The sequence below is a fragment of the Aegilops tauschii genome, chromosome 1 (genome assembly GCF_002575655.3).
Source record: "Aegilops tauschii subsp. strangulata cultivar AL8/78 chromosome 1, Aet v6.0, whole genome shotgun sequence".
NCBI classification, from domain to species: Eukaryota; Viridiplantae; Streptophyta; class Magnoliopsida; order Poales; family Poaceae; genus Aegilops; species Aegilops tauschii.
Window position 1 is genome coordinate 273,330,732 of NC_053035.3, and position 20,817 is coordinate 273,351,548.

General features: G+C 43.8%; 2 protein-coding genes across 5 annotated transcripts; both read left to right on the forward strand.

The window, feature by feature from the left end:
- The first annotated feature begins 7,932 nt into the window (after positions 1-7,932).
- On the forward strand, positions 7,933-18,063 carry LOC109783433 (protein RRC1). Of its 4 annotated transcripts, none has more exons than XM_020342038.4 (18): positions 7,933-8,162; positions 8,574-8,648; positions 8,752-8,884; positions 9,037-9,082; positions 12,257-12,308; positions 12,388-12,528; positions 12,814-12,933; positions 13,034-13,199; positions 13,319-13,431; positions 13,565-13,636; positions 14,163-14,384; positions 14,691-14,749; positions 14,839-14,917; positions 15,028-15,165; positions 15,688-15,912; positions 15,989-16,770; positions 16,909-17,084; positions 17,284-18,063. In XM_020342038.4, exons 2-18 carry the CDS (start codon positions 8,589-8,591, stop codon positions 17,544-17,546), a joined length of 2,847 nt encoding a protein of 948 aa, XP_020197627.1. In that variant the 5' UTR covers positions 7,933-8,162; positions 8,574-8,588; the 3' UTR covers positions 17,547-18,063. The 4 variants fall into 4 exon arrangements, with proteins under 4 accessions (XP_020197627.1, XP_045090555.1, XP_020197629.1 ...); XM_020342040.4 differs by having other exon boundaries at positions 7,940-8,162; positions 12,391-12,528; XM_045234620.2 differs by lacking the exon at positions 9,037-9,082 and having other exon boundaries at positions 7,936-8,162.
- Positions 18,064-19,271: 1,208 nt separating this feature from the next.
- LOC109783432 (uncharacterized) lies at positions 19,272-20,508 on the forward strand. The gene is made up of 3 exons (XM_073506121.1): positions 19,272-19,352; positions 19,452-19,592; positions 20,041-20,508. The coding sequence occupies exons 1-3, from the start codon at positions 19,272-19,274 to the stop codon at positions 20,506-20,508; spliced, it is 690 nt and encodes a 229-aa protein (XP_073362222.1).
- The last annotated feature ends 309 nt before the right edge of the window (positions 20,509-20,817 follow it).

Here is a 20,817-nt window from a genome sequence, read left to right on the forward strand (position 1 = left end):
TATGCCTTCCTGGTGGGTGACTGTGACCTGGAGATGGTTCGATGGTTGGTGACTCTAAGCAGAGTGATGCTTTCTTAGTTTCATAAATGCCTTTCTAAGTCCTTTCCAATCAATGGAGAATGGTTACTTTCCATTTCCAGGCCTGATAGTCTTCAACTGAAAAAAGTAGGGTGGAGAACTAGTAAGAATTGTGCCTGCCATTCAATTCGTGACGTGGATGATCCGCCGACGGAATCGATTAGGTGAAACGGCTCTGCAAAGTTTGTTTGTTCATAAAGGCTGCATGGAATGATTCCGAAGGTACTAACCCAAAGGTGGTCAATGGGCAAAGAATTAAACACTATATCTCAGGTACGCCTATTAATGAAAGCAATATTATTCAAACCATGACACCAGAGGAACACATAAAAGAAACCTTTTGGAACACTCCAGAATCGTGAAAAAAGAGGAGGTACGTGATACCGTAAGTAAACAAACTCCGAAAAATCCACAAAAATATTTTCTGTCAGTTCTGGAATATTACAAAATTTAGGAAAATAAGAAATGACTAGGAAGGCAACCGAGGAGAGCACAAGACACCAGGGCATGCCTGGCGCGCCCAGGTGGATTGTGCCCACCTCGGGAACCTTCCCGACTCCGTTTTCCCCTCGTTTTGCTTGTTTCCCAAGATAAAAAATCTTTATATACCCCCAAACGTATTGACCACCGTACCGCAGGGAAATCCTCTCTTCTTCTTTCTTGCTGTTTTTTCGACAGAACTGAAATATGTCGTCTCAAGATTCGGAGGAGAGCCATGTTTCTCATCAGCCTCTGGATCCAAATGTTTTTAAGAAGACCTTCCCATATTTTTGGTTCTCGGATGAGGAGGAAGACACCGATTCAGAGGATATCCCTCCCCGATTTCGGTAGGATAGCAAGGCAACCTCATGCAAGAAGATCTTGAGGCTTGAGTTGGAGAATGAGGATCTTAGGGATGATAACTTCAGCCTCCAACGCAAGCTGGAGTTCATCATCTACACCACCACCTCCTTCTTCATCACCAAAGGAGACTTGAGTACACGGTATGGGCACTCCCCTTGGCTTGTGCCAAGCTTGGGGGAGGAGCCCCGGTATCGTATCACCACCACTATCTTTGCCTTTATTTATCTTAGTTCGATCTTTAGTCATCTTTTGAATTAGTTAAATAAAAGTTTAGTTTGAATCTTTTCTTTTCAAGTGTTTGCTTAGTGATCTATCTATCTATCTATGAAATCATGTGCGAGATATATAATAAAGATTACTTCGAGTTTTGCTTTCTTTATTTTTTTATTTCAATCAAAGTAAAAGAAAATAACGAAAAAGATCATATGCTAATCTTAGGGTAAGTAATGACATCACATAAGGAAAAAGTATAAGTGGTAAAAATTATTGGAGATTGACAAACATAGTATTGGTCAATGATGCAATTCATGAAAGAATTAATAAGGAAAGATAAGATTCACATGCAAATACACTATCTTGGACATCTTTTATGATTGTGAGCCCCCATTAAATATTATGTGTAAAAATTATTAACGTTGGACAAGGAAGACAACGTAATGATTTATGTTTGTTCATATTCACATAGAAGTTATATTGTCATAGATCCTTCAATATGTGGTGCTTGCTCAATATCTTCGCTAGCAAAAAATTCCACTACTTGTGCATCCAAAAACCCTTAAACCCAAAATCTTGTTTTGAGAGTCCACCATACCTACCTATGGATTGAGTAAGATCCTTCAAGTAAGTTGTCATCGGTGCAATAAAGCAATAAAAATTGCTTCTACATGTGTTGGATCATTTAGTGTAAGAGAAAATTGAGCGTTGTACGAACTTGTGATGGCAAAATAATAAGAGCGACAGACTGCATAATAAATGTTGTTATCATAAGGGGCAATACACTACTGCAGGATGCTGCTAACGCGACACTACAATCACAGACCCTTCGACGAAACTGTGTGCGATGCATTAATCACAAGTGGTGATGCAAAAAAAACCCGTCAAAAAAGATGCAAAACGTTTACGATGAAGGATACATCAAACACGATTCAGATTTTAGTTGCGTGTGTGATGTGGGGCATACTGTACAGTTCAATGAACTGTTTCGATGAGGCAGAACAATAGAAACGGACAGCCAGATGAAGGCGTGTGCGATATACGGCATACAATTCACTCGGATAAACTGTTTGTGATGGGGCGGACAACAGAAACGGGCATCCAGATGAAGGTGTATGCGATATACGACATACAGTTCACTCGGATGAACTGTTTGTGATTAGGTAACACAAAAGAAACAGTCAGCCAGATCAAGGTGTGTGCGATATACGGCATACGGTTCACTCAGATGAACTATTTTCGATTAGGCAACGCAATAGAGACCGTTTAGCCCGACCAAGGTGTGTGCAATGAAGGTGTAACGCCCACGATGCGGCTATATCTCCCACGTGTCGAGGCACGACTTAGAGGCATAACCGCATTGTGGTTTTGTCGCAAGAAGGGTCATCTTCACACAATCCCATGTAATGAATAAGAATGGGATAACGAGAGTTGGCTTACAATCGCCACTTCACACAATACATAAATATAATTCATACATCATCCAAAATACACACATAGACCGACTACGGTCAAAATCCAAATGAAAATAAGATAACCCCAAATGCTAGATCCCCGATCGTCCCAACTGGGCTCCACTACTGATCATCAGGAAAAGACACATAGTAACGACGACGTTCCTCGTCGAACTCCCACTTGAGCTCGGTTTCATCATCTGCACTGGCATCGTCGGCACCTGCAACTGTTTTGGTAGAATCTGTGAGTCACGAGGACTCAGCAATCTCCCACCGACGGACGTGTCCGCCTCCGCCCGCCGCCGCCACGTGTCGCATCTGGATTCGCCGCCGCCCGCGCCCACTTCGCCGCTCGCGCCGCCGGCCCGAAGAGCCCGCGTCAGGCCCTCCCGGCCCGCGCGCCTCCCCGCCGCCCGGCTTTCTTCCGCCGCCGCCTGGCCCGGCGCTGCCCTCCGCCGCCATCGTCGGAGCTCCGGCGAGCTCGCCCCGCCGCGCCTCCGCGCCTCCCGAAGCCCGCGGTCGCCGACCCCGCGCGCCGGCGCCTCTCTCCCCGTCTGGCTCCTCCCCGACCCCGACGCCCTCTCCCTCCGGCCGGCTTCCCTCTTCCTCCTCCCCGTCCGGCAGGAACTCCGGCAGCCCTCCGACGAGCCCGTGCCGATCGGATCTGGAAACTGCCTCGGGTTGACTTTTCTCCCTCTCCCGAATTTTCTAAGTCCCATGCATTTTACAATATATGCCCATGTTCATCGCATCATAACTCTCTGCATATAGCTCCGTTTCGTGTGTGTAATATATCAAAATGTTCGTCTCTAGATGCTCTTCATTTTGTTCCATTGCACCATGTTCATTTGAGTCCATCTTGATGCCCAAATCTCTGGTGCAAGAGTGCTAGTTGCTGTTATCCGCTGTTACTTATCATAACTTGGTGATTTGTTATTTTTGTTGCATTTAATCTGTGCATCTTATGGGCATGAGCTCTACATGTGTTTTGTTGTATGCCATGCCATCTTTCCAGGGGTGTATGCCATGTATTTTTGTAATCTCTGTGGTGACTAGAACAAGCATGCAAACTAGGCTCCGTAATGTTTCTGATTTCAGAGACTTAGTAATTTTTCTAAGTCTGTGACTGCTGTTATTTTGTTGCTATGTAGCCATATGTCTACAGAGAGATCTATGCTCCTTTTGGAGATGTTCAGTAAGGATGTTTCATAGATATTGTTGTAATTGATCCATTCATGCCCTTGTTTGCAATTATGGAGTGCCATAGCATGACTCAATCTTGTTCTATGTTTGCTATAAAATATTTCTCGCAGATTGTTTACGTGTTATTCAATTTTGCCAAGCTTGTTGTAGTTGATCCTTTAATACTATGTATTTGTTCTTGCCATGGATAGCTTCATAAACATGCCATCTTGCTGTAGGTATTCTTATTTTGTCATGCATTACTTTGTGGTGAGTGCATCAAGCTCACAAAGATGCCTTCATATTATTGTTTCTGCCATGCTCTGTTTTCTGCTAAGTCTGAAACCTGTTAACAAAACTTGCTATGTTTACATGGTTGCAATCATATCTTCTGGACCTTTTTGGCTTATGGTCATTAAGGGACTTTTGTCATATGCATTTAGTAGAATACTTCCATGCCTTGTTTTGCCATGTTAAGTCCCTGTAGCATGTTGATTTTGTGCTCTGAACATTGCTATCTGATGCTGTTTCAGTCATGTCCAGTAATTTCTCCAAGTCTGTGAACCTGATATCTTTTGCACTTTTGCCATGCTTGTTTGAACCTGTTATGTTGTGATCTAGCCGTAGCTCAGTGTTCATGTTTTGTCAAGCATCTCCTGTAGATTACTGCCATATGATTTGTTGCTATGTTGGAGTGCTGTAGCATTGTTACTTGTTGCATTCTAAGTGCTATCATGCTGTTAACCGCAGATTCGTGTCATTCTTGTTTTGCTTGCCGTTTGCAAACCGTGCATCCGTTTCCGGTGATCTTTATATCGATTTCGACCGAAATCATCTCATCTTTCCAGTGGCATGCTTGGTTTGCCAAGTTACTGCCTTGTTCATCATTTTTGCCTTCTGGAGCACGCATATGCATCGCATACCATATCTTGCATATCATTCATGTCTTGCATCATGTTGCTTGTGCATTTCCCTTGTTTGATTGTGGTTCCGTTGCTTGTGTTCTTGTTTTGGGTAGAGCCGGGAGACGAGTTCGTGAACGAGGAACCTGTTGAGTACGCTTTCGAGGATCAAGCTTTCGACAACTCTGAGAACCTTGCATGCAAGATGACCACCCCTCGAAATCACTTCTATCTTTGCTTTGCTAGTTGTTCGTTCTATTGCCATGCTGCGCTACCTACCACTTGCTATATCATGCCTCTCATATTGCCATGTCAAGCCTCTAACCATCCTTTCCTAGCAAACCGTTGTTTGGCTAAGTTTCCGCTTTTGCTCAGCCTTTCTTATAGTGTTGCTAGTTGCAGGTGAAGTTGAAGTTTGTTCCATGTTGGAACATGGATATGTTGGGATATCACACTATCTCTTATTATTTTAATGCATCTATATTTTTTGGTAAAGGGTGGAAGGCTCGGCCTTATGCCTGGTGTTTTGTTTCACTCTTGCCGCCCTAGTTTCTGTCTTACCGGTATTATGTTCCTTGAGTTTGCGTTCCTTATGCGGTTGGGTGATTTATGGGACCCCCTTGACAGTTTGCCTTGAATAAAACTCCTCCAGCAAGGCCCAACCTTGGTTTTACCATTTGCCACCTAAGCCTTTTCCCCCGGGTTTTCGCGAGCCCGAGGGTCATCTTTATTTTAAACCCTCGGACCAGTGCTCCTTCGAGTGCTGGCCCAAACTGGGCGATGTCCGGCGCCCCCTGGGCAACCAGGGTCTATGATAACCCGACGTCTTGCCCATCCGGTGTGCCCTGAGAACGAGATATGTGCAGCTCCTATCGGGATTTGTCGGCACATTCGGGTGGCTTTACTAGTCTTGTTTTACCATTGTCGAAATGTCTTGTAAACCGGGATTCCGAGACTGATCGGGTCTTTTCGGGAGAAGGTTTATCCTTCGTTGAGCGTGAGAGCTTATGATGGGCTAAGTTGGGACACCCCCGCAGGGTATTATCTTTCGAAAGCCGTGCCCGCGGTTATGAGGCAGATGGGAATTTGTTAATGTCCGGTTGTAGAGAACTTGTCACTTGACTTAATTAAAATACATCAACCGTGTGTGTAGCCGTGATGGTCTCTTCTCGGCGGAGTCCGGGAAGTGAACACGGTTTGAGTTATGAATGACGTAAGTAGGAGTTCAGGATCACTTCTTGATCATTGCTAGTTGACGACCGTTCCGCTGCTTCTCTTCTCGCTCTCATTTGCGTATGTTAGCCACCATATATGCTTAGTGCCTGCTGTAGCTCCACCTCATTACACCATCCTTTCCTATAAGCTTAAATAGTCTTGATCTCGCGGGTGTGAGATTGCTGAGTCCTTGTGACTCACAGATTCTACCAAAACAGTTGCAGGTGCCGACGATGCCAGTGCAAATGATGAGATCGGCCTCAAGTGGGAGTTCGACGAGGAACGTGGTCGTTACTATGTGTCTTTTCCTGATGGTCAGTAGTGGAGCTCAGTTGGGACGATCAGGGATCTAGCATTTGGGGTTGTCTTATTCTCATTTGGATCTTGACCGTAGTCCGTCTATGTGTGAATTTTGGATGATGTATGAATTATATTTATGTATTGTGTGAAGTGGCGATTGTAAGCCAACTCTCGTTATCCCATTCTTGTTCATTACATGGGACTGTGTGAAGATGACCCTTCTTGCGACAAAACCACAATGCGGTTATGCCTCTAAGTCGTGCCTCGAAACGTGGGAGATATAGCCGCATCGTGAGCGTTACAGAAGGGCATATAGTTTGTTGAGTCAAGAGAACAGAAACGTTTCACATAAACATGATGTGTGTGATACAGACAAACATTCAATTACTTAGGTGGCTAGTACACACATGATATTTTCACACACCAAAGTAAACTATATCATGCATAATTAATTAGGATAAACGACCATCTGATCATCATCTACTTCTTGTGACGCTTGCCACCACTGCTCTACTAGGATAAACGGAACAATATTCTTTACTGTGAATAGTGTGCTCTGTTGGGCACACAAGTATATGGATCATATCCTTGGGCGAGCAACGCGTCGTGTAGCTCGATGTTTCATCTATTCTAAGTTTCCATTAATTGATGACGTTTTATGAACACGCCACCGTTTCCCGCCATTTTCTCACCGGTTCCCGCCACCCAGCAACATTGCGCATAAACCTAGGCAGCGCGCGACGCACAGAGGTAACAAGCGTAGCCTGTAGCACATCCACCTTTGCCAAACCACCAAAGCGCCGCCTCTGCCATCAACCTTGTCAACGAGGAAAACGAGAAGTCGCCACGGCCCGTCGAGGCCGAGGCGCTCCCGGCAACGCGATAGACGACGCCGTGATGCGCGTCATCACCAGGGTTGAGCAGACCCTTGGCGCATGGCGCTTCAGCGTCGCGGATCAAGATAGGCATATCAGCGCCGAGAGGCTGCAACTCGCCGTACAGCATGATCGACGATGCGCCGCAGAGCAAGCTAGGTGCGTCCGCGCCGATAGGCTGCTGCTCGCCGCATAACGAGACCGTTGGAGCGCCGCAGAGCGAGAGGCGCGGCGCGCCGCACAGCAAAAGCGGATCCATCGGCGCTTGCCTGCCGTCGACAGGGCGTCGCAACTGGGTACACGTCCCGTAAGTACCCCCATTCCTCGTCAGGAGTGGGCAGAGGCCCTCTGCGCCGTACTTGCATCAGAGGCCGGCCACACCGTACTTGCACCGGATGCCCGCTGCGCCGTTCGCATGAGTCGCGCCGTTCGCCTTGTCCGCGGCCCGCTCGATGCCAACGCGCTGGTCGCTAGGCTCGACCGCCTCCTTAGCCCAGGTGTCCAACTGAACGCAGTAGAGAAACATGGCCGTCGCATCCTCGAGCTCCGTCGCATCCTCGAGCTGATGATCTCCAATGAAATAACCAACTTGGAGCTCGAGATCGCGCTACAGATGTACTGCGAGCGTGCCGACCGCTTGGACCATGGCTTTATTTAACAATCTCTCAATCATGTGATGAATAAATTTCTATTCATGTCAAAAATAAAATCCATCTACTCCTATGTGTTTTTTGCATAGAGAACAAATTTTATCAAGAGTATGCCTGTATGCACAAATTGTGAAATTACCTGCGCCTCTGCCTATGAGCCTATCTGCCGTCTGGACCCGACTCCCCGTCACCAATCACCACCCTGGCGTGTGCCTGATCTGGTAACTGGATGTTAATCGGACGGTGCAGGTGGGCTTGCTGCTGAACCTCGTTCCTCCCAGGCCCCCCGCCCCCCTCTCTTGGCCGACCCCCGAGCCGCCGGACCCCGCTGTTCGCCGGCGGCAGTAGAGAAGCGCCCGAGCTTCCTCCCAGCGAAGCGGCGCCACTTCCACTGTTCCAAGCTTGGAGTGGCGCATTCAGGAGATCCATCCAAGCCGATTCCTTCTGCTGGTACGAAAATCCTAAAATATTTCTCTCGATTGTTCTAGGAGTGTTTTGTTCGTTGCTACGAACAATCACAATACCCTCATAACCTCATTACTCCTCCAAGATTCGCAAACGCATCCAGTTATCTGTGGATTCGGCCCGGTTTGTTGCAATAGCAGCTTGTTCCCAATATTTCGTGGGTGGGAATGAGTTAGGGTTTAGGTTACTCGCGCGCAATTCTTCTCGACCTCGTGGTTTGCGCCTGCTGTTGGTAGGTCACATGCGCGTAAGTTTGTGTGTACGAGTGCTGTGTCTACCTGTGCTCGCTGGGATCTGGGAATCAAGAGTGACTGCAGTGATTAAGATCGCATATAGGGTGGTAGAAACATTTATGTGTGCTCAGATTCTGATGTTCTGGTGATGATTGTATGCCAGTGTCCAGAAATACAGATGAGTTCGAAGAAGGTTCCGTTCAACCGTCATAAGGAGAATGAGGAGGCGAGGAAGAAGGTCAGGGGTTTAAGTCCCTTTTAACTTTTTCTGAGACACGCCCATCTTTTTTTACATGTAAATTTCGTTCATACCTGATTTTAACTGCTTCTGGTATGTTAAGAGGGAGGAAGATGAAGCGGCACGCGTCTATGCGGAGTTTGTTGAGTCATTCAAGGGTGAAAGCACATCTGGATCGAAGTTTGTCCGTGGGGGCGTGATTGATCCCAATGCCAAGCTGAGAGCTGATTCTGAAGGTTAGTGATAGTGGTTTCATTTTACTATACTTCTTTATAGTTGCCTTTGCACCTTGCAGTTTCAGTATCAATCATGATGGATATATGCACTATTTCTTTTATTGCTCCAATTAATCAAGAGGCCGCCATTTTTACTCATTCGGCAATGACAGGTGGAAAATCCAAAGATGGGTGGTCTGTTCCAAAGAAGGGCAGTAGGTAAACGGCAAAAAATACTTGATTTCTAGAAGATTGTATCCTGTGACAGCACAGCTACATCTTTAGAGTCATGTGCCACTATGATCAGAATTGAGAATTTTGAGACCCAACATGAGCAATTTTTACACGCTCGATGTGATATACCAAGGCACATAATTTATTATACCTTACAATTGCGATTCATGAATTATTCGTTCATATACCTTTTATTGCCAAGTGCTTGATGCACTTGAAATTTGGTCAGAAGAAGAAAACTGTCTTGACAGACTTTGTGAATAGCCGTGCCATCTCGTTTCGTGACTCGTATTGCACTCCCACATCCTCAGTTGCATTTGTGCTGTAGTGCTGACTATAGCTGCGCCTTCTTGACAGAACAATTCCTTGTTGCTGACATGGCGCTTAAGATGATGATGATGTTACAGAACTTATGTTTAGCAGTTTTGTAGTACACTACTACCATGGCAATGACTCTGTGGAGTCATGGAGACACCAACCACGGAAGCATCCATGTAAACTGTAACTAATTGTGAGATGACTGTAAATTTGTAAACATATATGAATAATAATATAATGATATCTCATGTTGTATTTGTTGGTATTACTGTAATAAATACCAAATGCATCAGAACAATGTGTCAAATGTCAACGATGCTGATTATACTCTCTACTCCCTAAAATATTTAGTCTAACTTTTAAACCCTATGATTAAAATCTGATACTGCTAGGAACAAATAGTGCAGGAGCAGTTTTTTCTTTCCTTTTTGGAATCAATATGATTCACGACTACTGCTACCCCAACCATATAACTTCTGTTATTACAACAACAACAACAACAAAGCCTTTAGTCCCAAACAAGTTGGGTTAGGCTAGAGGTGAAACCCATAAGATCTCGTAACCAACTCATGGCTCTGGCACATGGATAGCAAGCTTCCACGCACCCCTGTCCATAGCTAGCTCTTTGGTGATACTCCAATCCTTCAGGTCTCTCTTAACGGACTCCTCCCATGTCAAATTCGGTCTACCCCGCCCTCTCTTGACATTCTCCGCACGCTTTAGCCGTCCGCTATGCACTGGAGCTTCTGGAGGCCTGCGCTGAATATGCCCAAACCATCTCAGACGATGCTGGACAAGCTTCTCTTCAATTGGTGCTACCCCGACTCTTATCTCGTATATCATCATTCCGGACTCGATCCTTCCTCGTGTGGCCACACATCCATCTCATCCATCTCAACATACGCATCTCCACCACACCTAACTGTTGAACATGTCGCCTTTTAGTCGGCCAGCACTCAGCGCCATACAACATTGCGGGTCGAACCGCCGTCCTGTAGAACTTGCCTTTTAGCTTTTGTGGCACTCTCTTGTCACAGAGAATGCCAGAAGCTTGGCGCCACTTCATCCATCCGGCCTTGATTCGATGGTTCACATCTTCATCAATACCCCCATCCTCCTGCAGCATTGACCCCAAATACCGAAATGTGTCCTTCCGAGGTACCACCTGGCCATCAAGGCTAACCTCCTCCTCCTCCTCACACCTAGTAGTACTGAAACCGCACATAATGTACTCGGTTTTAGTTCTACTAAGCCTAAACCCTTTTGATTCCAAGGTTTGTCTCCATAACTCTAACTTCCTATTTACCCCTGTCCGACTATCGTCAACTAGCACCACATCATCCTCAAAGAGCATACACCATGGTATATCTCCTTGTATATCCCTTGTGACCTCATCCATCACCAATGCAAAAAGATAAGGGCTCAAAGCTGACCCCTGATGCAGTCCTATCTTAATCGGGAAGGCATCGGTGTCGACATCACTTGTTCGAACACTTGTCACAACATTATCGTACATGTCCTTGATGAGGGTAATGTACTTTGCTGGGACTTTGTGTTTCTCCAAGGCCCACCACATGACATTCCGCGGTATCTTCTCATAGGCCTTCTCCAAGTCAATGAACACCATATGCAAGTCCTCCTTTTGCTCCCTATATCTCTCCATAAGTTGTCGTACCAAGAAAATGGCTTCCATGGTCGACCTCCCAGGCATGAAACCAAACTGATTTTTGGTCACGCATATAACTTCTGTTATTTACTAACCAGAAATCAAATGATTGAAATGCCCACTTTGGAATGGCTTGTAGCATTGCTTATATAGGTCTGAAACAGCCATAAGCTGTTCCAAAGGCGTAGATTAAATTGGGCTTAATTTCTTTTCCGTGCAGTTTCCTTCTCGTAGCAGGAAGCCTAAAATGTGAGGCTTCCATGTCGTTACAGTCAGGGTTTCATTATTTTGAATCTAATATGATTCGGAGATTACTGCTACTACGGCCCTATAACTTCTGTTATGAGCTAACCTGAAATAAAAATATTGTAACACCTTTCTTACTTCCAATGAAACAAATATTTTGCATATTTACGTCATGATCAACATATTCAAGAATCAAGATAATATAAAATTTACCGTGTTCTTAGGTGGTGTGTTGTTTTTCACAATAGAGGAACATTTTCAGATTATTACGAATGTTTTGATCATGGGCAGCGTTGCAGAGAAATTCTCATAATTGCACAAAAACTGACATATTAAGCTTAACAACTAGTCTAGATTTAGGGCCACTTCATGGCTGCTGCGTCATCGGTTATGGTCTGGTATGATTTTGTTTCCATGGCTTGAAAGGTGCATTATGTCATCGAAAAGTGGAAACATTTAGGCACTGTTCGGATTATCGTTTTCTTTTTAAATACCCCTGTAAAAAATACACGTCTCGGCCTGTTGGTTTGTTTCCGGCCGGAAATTGCTCAGTGTCCGGTAAGATGCACCTGTAAGTTAAATATACATGCTATTAAATTACACCGATGCCAAGCACGGCCTTAGGTACTTCTGAAAAGCCATTGCAATGTTGGACGGAGCTTTACTTGTGGCAAAATAATTATATGTGTGTATTGGATCAACATGATTTAAATAGAGAAAATCTGCCAAAATGTCATTAATTTAGTGAGAATATCCAAAGTACCCCTGTAGACAGTGAAGTAGCTATTTATTTTGGTTGTATTGCTTCTATCCTTTAGCCGTTGTTGTTATCTGCAACCCCATGGCATATATGTGTATACAAATGATATGCAGCACTATCTGACTTATGAGCTCAGTACATACCTTATATACGTCATATCATTATCCAGGTATGTTCCATCTTTTTTGCCGCCACCATTTGGGAAAGAGCCAGACAAAAAGGTTAGTGCACTTTCCTAGTTCTTATGATTGGCTCAGTGGTCAGTATGGTTCTTTGATTGGGTATTATCTTGACTTGTAGAAGGGAGATGAGCGGCCGAAGGAAAAGGAAAAAGGAAAGCCACGGGCAATAGATAAGTTCATGGAGGAACTCAAGTTTGAGCAAGAGCTTCGGGAAAGGCGTAATCAAGAACGTGACGGTCGACACGGTGACACCTCCACGGTAGGTATTATATTATGTTAAAGTTGATCTTTTGGTTCTTTCCACTAGTCATAATATCAAACAAATCCATAGGGCAGTTTTGATTGTATTTAGCATGCTGAAGTGTTCTTGTCAAATAGAATGTAGAAAACTAACCCTGCCAGTCAACTTCGATAAACATTTTTTAAATAAGTTTCCAGCTAAATATGATAAATCTGTTGACTGGTTCCCCTAATTGTTTTCTCTCAAAATCTCTGCGGTTTGCCCTTCTATTTGATATACTGATGATTGAAGATTTTCCTGCAGTCCTCTAGCCATTTTGATGAACTACCAGATGAATTTGACCCCAGTGGGAGAATACCAGGATCATTTGATGATGGGGATCCACAAACCACAAACTTATATGTTGGCAATCTCTCTCCTCAGGTTGATTTTTCCCACCGTACATGTTCTGTCTAGACACAGTTTTAAGTGTATAGGCATCATATAGTTAGCTTACTGTGCATTATATACCATATGATGTTAGGTGGATGAGAATTTTCTTTTGAGGACATTTGGTCGGTTTGGACCTATCGCTAGCGTCAAGATTATGTGGCCTCGAACAGAAGAAGAACGCAGAAGGCAAAGAAATTGTGGTTTTGTTGCATTCATGAATAGAGCAGAAGGACAGGCAGCCAAGGATGAAATGCAAGGTTACTGTGCACTTCCATGTAGTCGGGATCATGTTATAGGACCTTAAAATAGTAACCTGTTTGTACTTTTTAAATATTACTTATATTCCTGTTTTCAGTTACTAAATTACTTAACGCAGGTGTTATTGTGTACGACTACGAGCTGAAGATTGGGTGGGGCAAATCTGTTGCTCTTCCATCACAAGCACTGCCTGCTCCTCCTCCAGGACATATGGCAATCAGAAACAAGGAGGTTGCTTCTTTCATTTCAAAAGTTTCTATGTGCAGCTCACTCTTATATTTTCTTTGGAAGTTATGAGTAGATGACATGTCTTTGGTGTTTCCCTCTGAGTTGTACGACCTCCTTATTTTTCTTTGATATACAGGGTGGTACTGTAATCATATCTGGTCCTGGAGGTCCACCTGTTGCATCTGTTACACGACAAACCTCAGAGCTGGTTGGTGATCTCTTACATATGCATCTGTCCTTGTGTGGCGTACTGTTCTTGATATCCATGCTATTTGTGTGATCATAAAAGTAATATCATTAAAAAAATTCCACGTTTTCTTTGAGATAGACCTTTTGAGGTAGCATAACGCTGCTCGTTTGAGCTCCCTTTTCAGAAAATATCTAAGTGCTTGAATTGTATAGGCCAACAGAGTTCATAAGTTGCCCTGCTGCATAAAATTTAACATGTAATATTTTTGCCATCTTTCTTAAGTTGGCACATAAATTCTTTAGCCCTTTCATTCACATATGTTCACTATGTGATATGTTCTGGGTGGGCTCTCTGATTTCGGTTATGGATTTTGAATCCTTTGTCACCAGCACTCTTGTATGTAACTCTGCCAGCTACGTTCTTTTGTATCTTATAGGCCTAGAAATAATATAAGAAGTTTTTCCTTGGTAACAATTTTAGATGTTAGTTTGTGCAGTTTTTCCTCAATTCTAATTCCACTTTGGGGATTCACTTGGTTTAACAGGTCCTTACTCCAAATGTTCCTGATATAGTAGTTGCTCCACCAGATGATTCACATCTTAGGCATGTGATTGACACAATGGCTCTGCATGTACTTGATGGTGGATGTGCTTTTGAACAAGCTATAATGGAAAGAGGACGAGGGAATTCTTTATTTAGCTTCTTGTTTGATCTTAAATCGAAAGAGCACACATACTATGTCTGGAGGTTATACTCCTTTGCTCAGGTATCCACTGTTGTTTATGTTGCTACAGTTTTAATGCTATCTCCTCTATGATCTATCAATAGAAGATTGTTGTATCGGTTGTCATAGACACATATTTTATCATATGACATTTTCCAGCATATATTTTTGCTCAGTGATGGCCTATTGATTGGTCGAAATGAATAATGTTTTGTTTAGTAAAATTTATGTCCTTTGACCTCCTGATTATGTTCTGTTCAGCTTGTTCTCTAGAATTTTGTAGTATATATGGGAATCACTGTGCTGATATAACACTAACGTTTAGCTGCTTATGATGTTCCAATGCAGGGCGATACTTTACAACGATGGCGAACCGAACCATTTATCATGATTACTGGAAGTGCAAGGTATGCGTGCACAATGATATTCTGTTATGTGTTGGTCCTGTGCTTATTGACTATCTGGTGACATTGTTGTATTAAATATGTTATTTTAGATGGGTTCCACCTGCTTTGCCATCCAGCCGAAGTCCTAATCATGAAAAAGAATCTACTTTTGCAGCTGGTAGAAGCAGGGTAAGGTTTGGTTGGACCTTGGCAGAGACTTCTTTTTGGCACTTTGCCTTTATTAGATGGTGCAAATGCGTTGGTCCAGTTACCTGATTAATTTGTGTTTCGTCTCCCAGCGTGCGGAAGTGGAGCGTACACTGACTGATTCACAGCGTGATGAATTTGAGGACATGCTACGCGCATTGACGTTAGAGAGGAGTCAGATAAAGGAGGCCATGGGATTTGCGTTAGATAATGCTGATGCTGCTGGAGAGGTAATGCATACCCTGTATATTTGACCTTATCAGTTGATATTTCCTCTTTTCCTTTTGCCTTTAGCTTAAAATTATGAATTCGTTCTGGTTGATTGATTCTATTTCATGCATCCTGCTATTTTTCCTTTCTGTCTCAGTTACTCTACGTGAAACATTGTACAGCTTGTAACAATTCCCAAGATCAGTTAATAGCTTGATCATTGCGAGTCAAATCTTGTGGTTGTGGACTGAGATTCATTCTACTCTGCACATACTATCTGTCTCAAGCATATACGTTTTGATGAGATTTGGTGTTGTCTAAGGAGAGTAGGAAAGGAGAAGTGGATCAAATTTGTAACATGTAGATTGATGTATATATTTTACTATTGGGACCATCATCTGGTCATATACTCTTACATAACCGCACATGTCATTTGTTTGTTGCAAACTGCACTTCAAAGGCCTACTGCATAGTGATGTATACTTCAATTTTATTTTATAGTTCACATTGAATAAAGACTCACCGGGTCTCCCCTTGTACAGATTGTCGAGGTTCTTGCAGAATCTTTGACACTTAAGGAGACATCTATTCCCACCAAGGTCGCAAGACTTATGCTAGTGTCCGACATCCTTCATAACAGTAGTTCTCCCGTGAAGAATGCTTCTGCGTTTCGAACCAAGTTTGAGGCTGCTATACCCGATGTCATGGAGAGCTTCAATGACTTGTATCGCAGTATTACAGGAAGGATTACTGCTGAAGCTCTGAAGGTATTTGTTGAGTAGTATGGTTTCATTCCCCCGTTGATTTTTCTACATAATAACACTCATTTATTACTTTCTGCAGGAGAGGGTTTTGAAAGTTCTACAAGTATGGGCAGACTGGTTTCTGTTTTCTGATGCATATCTGAATGGGCTGAAAGCTACCTTTCTTAGACCAGGCAACTCTGGGGTCATCCCTTTCCACTCTCTATGTGGTGATGCACCTGAAATTGAAAAGAAAACTAGCTCCGAGGATGGTAATAATGGATTTAGGCTTGATGAAGATGGTGCCCTGGCCACAGGAAAGGCAGCAGCGACGAAGGAGCTGTTAGGGCTTCCGCTTGCTGAGCTTGAACGTCGTTGTAGACATAATGGCCTCTCACTATGTGGTGGTAAAGAGATGATGGTTGCCAGGTTGCTCAGCCTGGAGGAGGCTGAGGAGGGAGTATATCAGAAAGATGTCGACATGAAATATGGACAAGGAGAACCTCATAGATCTGGGAGAGAGGATATTGGTTTGAATGCGCATGGTGCTTCGAGACCTGCAGAAGGTACTGTTGATGATGAATCAGATATGCTGGGTCTCTCTCGTCACACAGGTCAAAAATACTATGGAAAATCTGCATCTGCTGAACCGAAACAAGTTCCAAGCAAGAAGCAGAGAGCTGATCCCATCTTACCAGCTTCTAAATGGAATCGAGAGGATGATGGCAGCGGCGATGAAGATAGAAAAGATGGTCAAGGATTGGGATTGAGCTATTCATCTGGAAGTGATATTGCTGGTGATCCCGGGAAAGCTGATGCAACAGAAATTAGTACTGATCACGCAATTCATCATCCAGATACAATTGTTGATGAAGAGCATAGGTATCCCACTTCACCCGCTCCAATTATTCAATCATGTTGTCGTTAGTGTTTCACATTCTTTGCTCCAAATATTCAGTCATGTTGCTATTAGTGTTTCACATTCTTTTTTGCTTAGTCACTACACCTTCTGATCTGCAGGCAGAAGCTGAGGCAGATTGAGATCGGTGTCATGCAGTATCGTGAATCTCTTGAGGAGAAGGGTTTGTGGAACATGGAGGAGCTTGAGAGGAAGGTTGCCAGCCACCGTAGGCGTCTTCAGTCTGAATATGGGTTGTCTTCTTCTGTAGATGGGGCAAACAACAGGCGCTCTTCCGGTATGTAAGAAGGCCGCAAGGGAATAACCCTGTCTTTTGATAACTGCATTTCTGTTTCTTTGGAGCATCTCCATCGTTGATACTTATTTTGTTGCTTCACGTAATAGCTTATCTGATAATAACAATGAGCCATGCTGTAGCCCTCAACCTAGTCCAGTGTGTGCATGTTTTTACAAAGAAATGTACTTCTGTTTTGCAGAGAGAATACCATCGGACCGGAAAGGAAGGTATGATGATGCACGCGATTCTTCCAAGAAGCGGCCTCACAGCCCAAGTAGGAGCCATAGTCCTTCAAAGAAATTATCACTGGATAGAGACCGAGAGCACAATCGCAGCAGAGACAGATTGCATGGTAATGATGTCGGGAGAGACAGGGCACGCGAGAAAAGTTCAGGCCGAGAGAAGGATGATCACCATGATAGAAGCAGAGAAAGAGAAAAGGACAGGAGAAAGGGGAGGTGACTGAGGGTATGTTTGGTTCCAGCCCTACCAAATATTTGGCTAGCCAAAATTTTGGTTGACCTTTTGGTTGCCCATGAGTTGGCCAACATCGGCAAGGAAAACGAGCTAGAGTAACCAAAAAGGCGTTGGCATGCCAAATACTCCCAGTTGGCAACCATGCAAACAAAGCCCAGTGTCTGGACATGACCAAATATTGGTAGGGTAAGTTTAGCTGCCATAACATACATACATACCCTGATACTTGTAGATCTCGCACTTGTCCTTGGGCTAAATAAGTGTCTTGAGAAAGGAAATATTTGAGCTGGGCTGCATCCGCCAATACCCGCCGCATGTAAATGGGTGCGCATGGCCTGCTCAAGGACCTGCTTGTAGCGGATTTGAGGATTTAGGCTGTGGTCCTAATGGCGGACCTGTTTTTGTAGTATCAAGGAACAGTAGTTTGTGAAACATAAGTACTTTGATCAAGCAACACTGAATGAAATGCTCTCAGTTCGTGGCATGGGCTGCTACTAATAAACTTTGACAAGTTGCTATGGATTTGCTCTGGCAATCTTGTTGTTTAACCCCTGTAGGATTCAGCTTAGAATTAGCATGGTGCTACTGCTGCCTCAACTACTCCATTTGACATTTCGGTTAATCTGGATGAAGGGCCCGGCATGGCAGGTTGTTTAACTTGCTGGTGCATTCTTCTGCGCATGGTTAATTGGCTGTATTGTTTGTGGATGCTTAATTTTCGAGCTCGTTTCTTTTTTAGGCTGATTTTATTTTTTCAGGCTGGAGCTCATTTCTTTGAACCTTATTTGTGGATGCTGTAAATTCAGGCGAGCGTAGTTCTCTGTACCGCATCTGACTGAATCATTATACTTGGCGTTACGTGTACTCCCTCCGTCCCAGAATTCTTGTCTTAGATTTATCTAGATACAGATGTATCTAACACTAAAACGTGAATAGATACGTCCGTATGTAGACAAATTTAAGACAAGAATTTTGAGACGGAGGGAGTATATAATTGTAAGATCCTCCTCTGTAGTCCTGCTGCAACGCTCGTCAGAAAACAGCATTAATTACATTTTTTATCTGCGGGGAATTAAATACGTGCATATATTGCTTAACAAATATGGTTATATGCACACGATTCAACTAAAAAAATATACACATTTTTTATCCTCCCTTCGATTCATATTACTTGTCGCTCGAACGGACGTATCTTTCGTTAAAAAAAAAGAATATATCTAGGACTGAAATACGTCTAGATACATCTATTTGAGCTCTTGCCATGAGAACATGGGAATGCCAATGGGAAAGGAAAGGCAGCAGAGCAAAGAAGATCACCGGGTCGGCGAATAGGAGTGAATTGCAAAAAACATCGACACTTCAGGCTAGGTTTGCAGGTACCACACATATACGAAATTGTGCCAAAAAGCACTAATTTTTTTCATAATTTTTTGCAAAAAACACTAGTTGCTTGTTTGGACCGTTTTAAGTGCGTTTATGACAAGGGGGCCCGCATCCATCGACGTGGCAACACTGTTCACACGGCAACGCCGTTAGACGGCGTTACACGCCGCTGGCGCACCGGTTCGAGCCGGGCGGGTCAAACACCCCGAAGGGGTGCAGGCCCACCCCAGCCCTCACTCTCTCCCGTCCTTCTCCCTCTCTCTGCTCCCGCTCGTTCGCCGCCGCCGCCCCTCCCACATCTCCGACCGCCGTCGCCGCCGCGTCACCATGGTTTCCTGGTCTGATGACGACAGCAGCGAGAACTCTCACCAGTACGCTGACTCAGCTTCAGACGAGGGCATCATCAAGGTGAGTTGCTCGAGCTCAAGCTAGGGTTAGGGTTGCGATTTGGGGATTTTTCTGTTGAGCTTGATCTGAAGTTTTGTTGCCTTTCCTTTGCACCTCCAGATCCCTGAGACCATCGATGACTCCGATTTCGAGGGCACTGAACCTGATGTTTTGTGCAATGAACACTCCCTACCAGCAGAGAGGCGTGTTGCTTTCCAGGGCATCCATACTGGCAGGAGGTTCTTTGCTTGTGCTGTGAAGGTATGTGCCAAATTTATGCTAATCTGGTCACTGTTTAGTACTGATTTTATAGTTAGCAGATCTGGTGTGCTAGTTGCTCAGTGAGGTCATTGTTTATATGTGAGCATGTGCAGAGTGTTGTCAGCAGATCTGGCCTGTTAGGTAGGTTGCTAATTAGTTATGTATTTTCTGTGATAGTAGTGGGTTAGGGAGGTCATTGTTTATATGCCAGTATGTGCATAGGGTTGGGAGCACTGATTGAGACTTCTTACTTTATAGCATGTGGATTAGTGAGCACTGTAATTGTTTAACTCATTGTGTCATATAGCTAGCTCATACATGTTTGTTTAACTCATTCTGTTACTTTATACCTGTTTGTTACTTTATAGCATGTGGATTAGTGAGCACTTTACACCATTTGTTACTTTGTAGCATTGTGTTACTTTATACCTGTTTAACAAAATTACAGAAGGGAAGAAACTGTGAGCTAGTTGAATGGGTTGATCCATTTTGGCCAGCTACAATGGAGAATGCATTGACCAAGTTGTGGGATAAGTATGAAGAGTGCAGGAGGAGCAAGATTGAGGACAATCTGGAAAGCTCATTTGCTGCTCACAATCTGACACAACAGAAGATCAAGCTGCAGGCAAGTTATGAGAGGTTGGTTGAAGATGTCAACGGCCTTTTGGATGCCCAGGAGCAGAGGGCTCAGATGGAGAGAGGTAAGATGCAGAACAAACCTGATGAGAGCAAGCTGCAGGAGAAGTATGACATGCTCAAGAACCTGACAGTTGCTCAAGCCAATGTCATTAGGAACATGAAGTTGAAGCTTGCGGAAGAGAAGATTAAGTTGCAGGCCCACATTGATGAGCTTGAGAAGGTTGTCGAGCAGACCAAGCTAAAGCTGAATGGGATCAAAGCCATCTTAGATGAATGAGCAGTATAATGTAATATGCTGCTTATTAGTACCACCAGCATGGTTATGGGATGATGAGTACTATAATTATGGTTATGTAATGACTACTATTAGATGAATGATCTAGTAATATCTGAATTATGGTTATGTAATGTACCTATTTAGCATTAAGCACTATCGTGTAATATGGTACTTATTAGTTATGATTATGTATGAATCTTCCAGTTATGCTGAATCTGATGCTGTTGGTTGGTTGGTTTTGTCAATGCCGATAGACCCTAGACTCACTTTGGTTGGTTTAGTCGATGACGATAGACCCTAGACTCACTT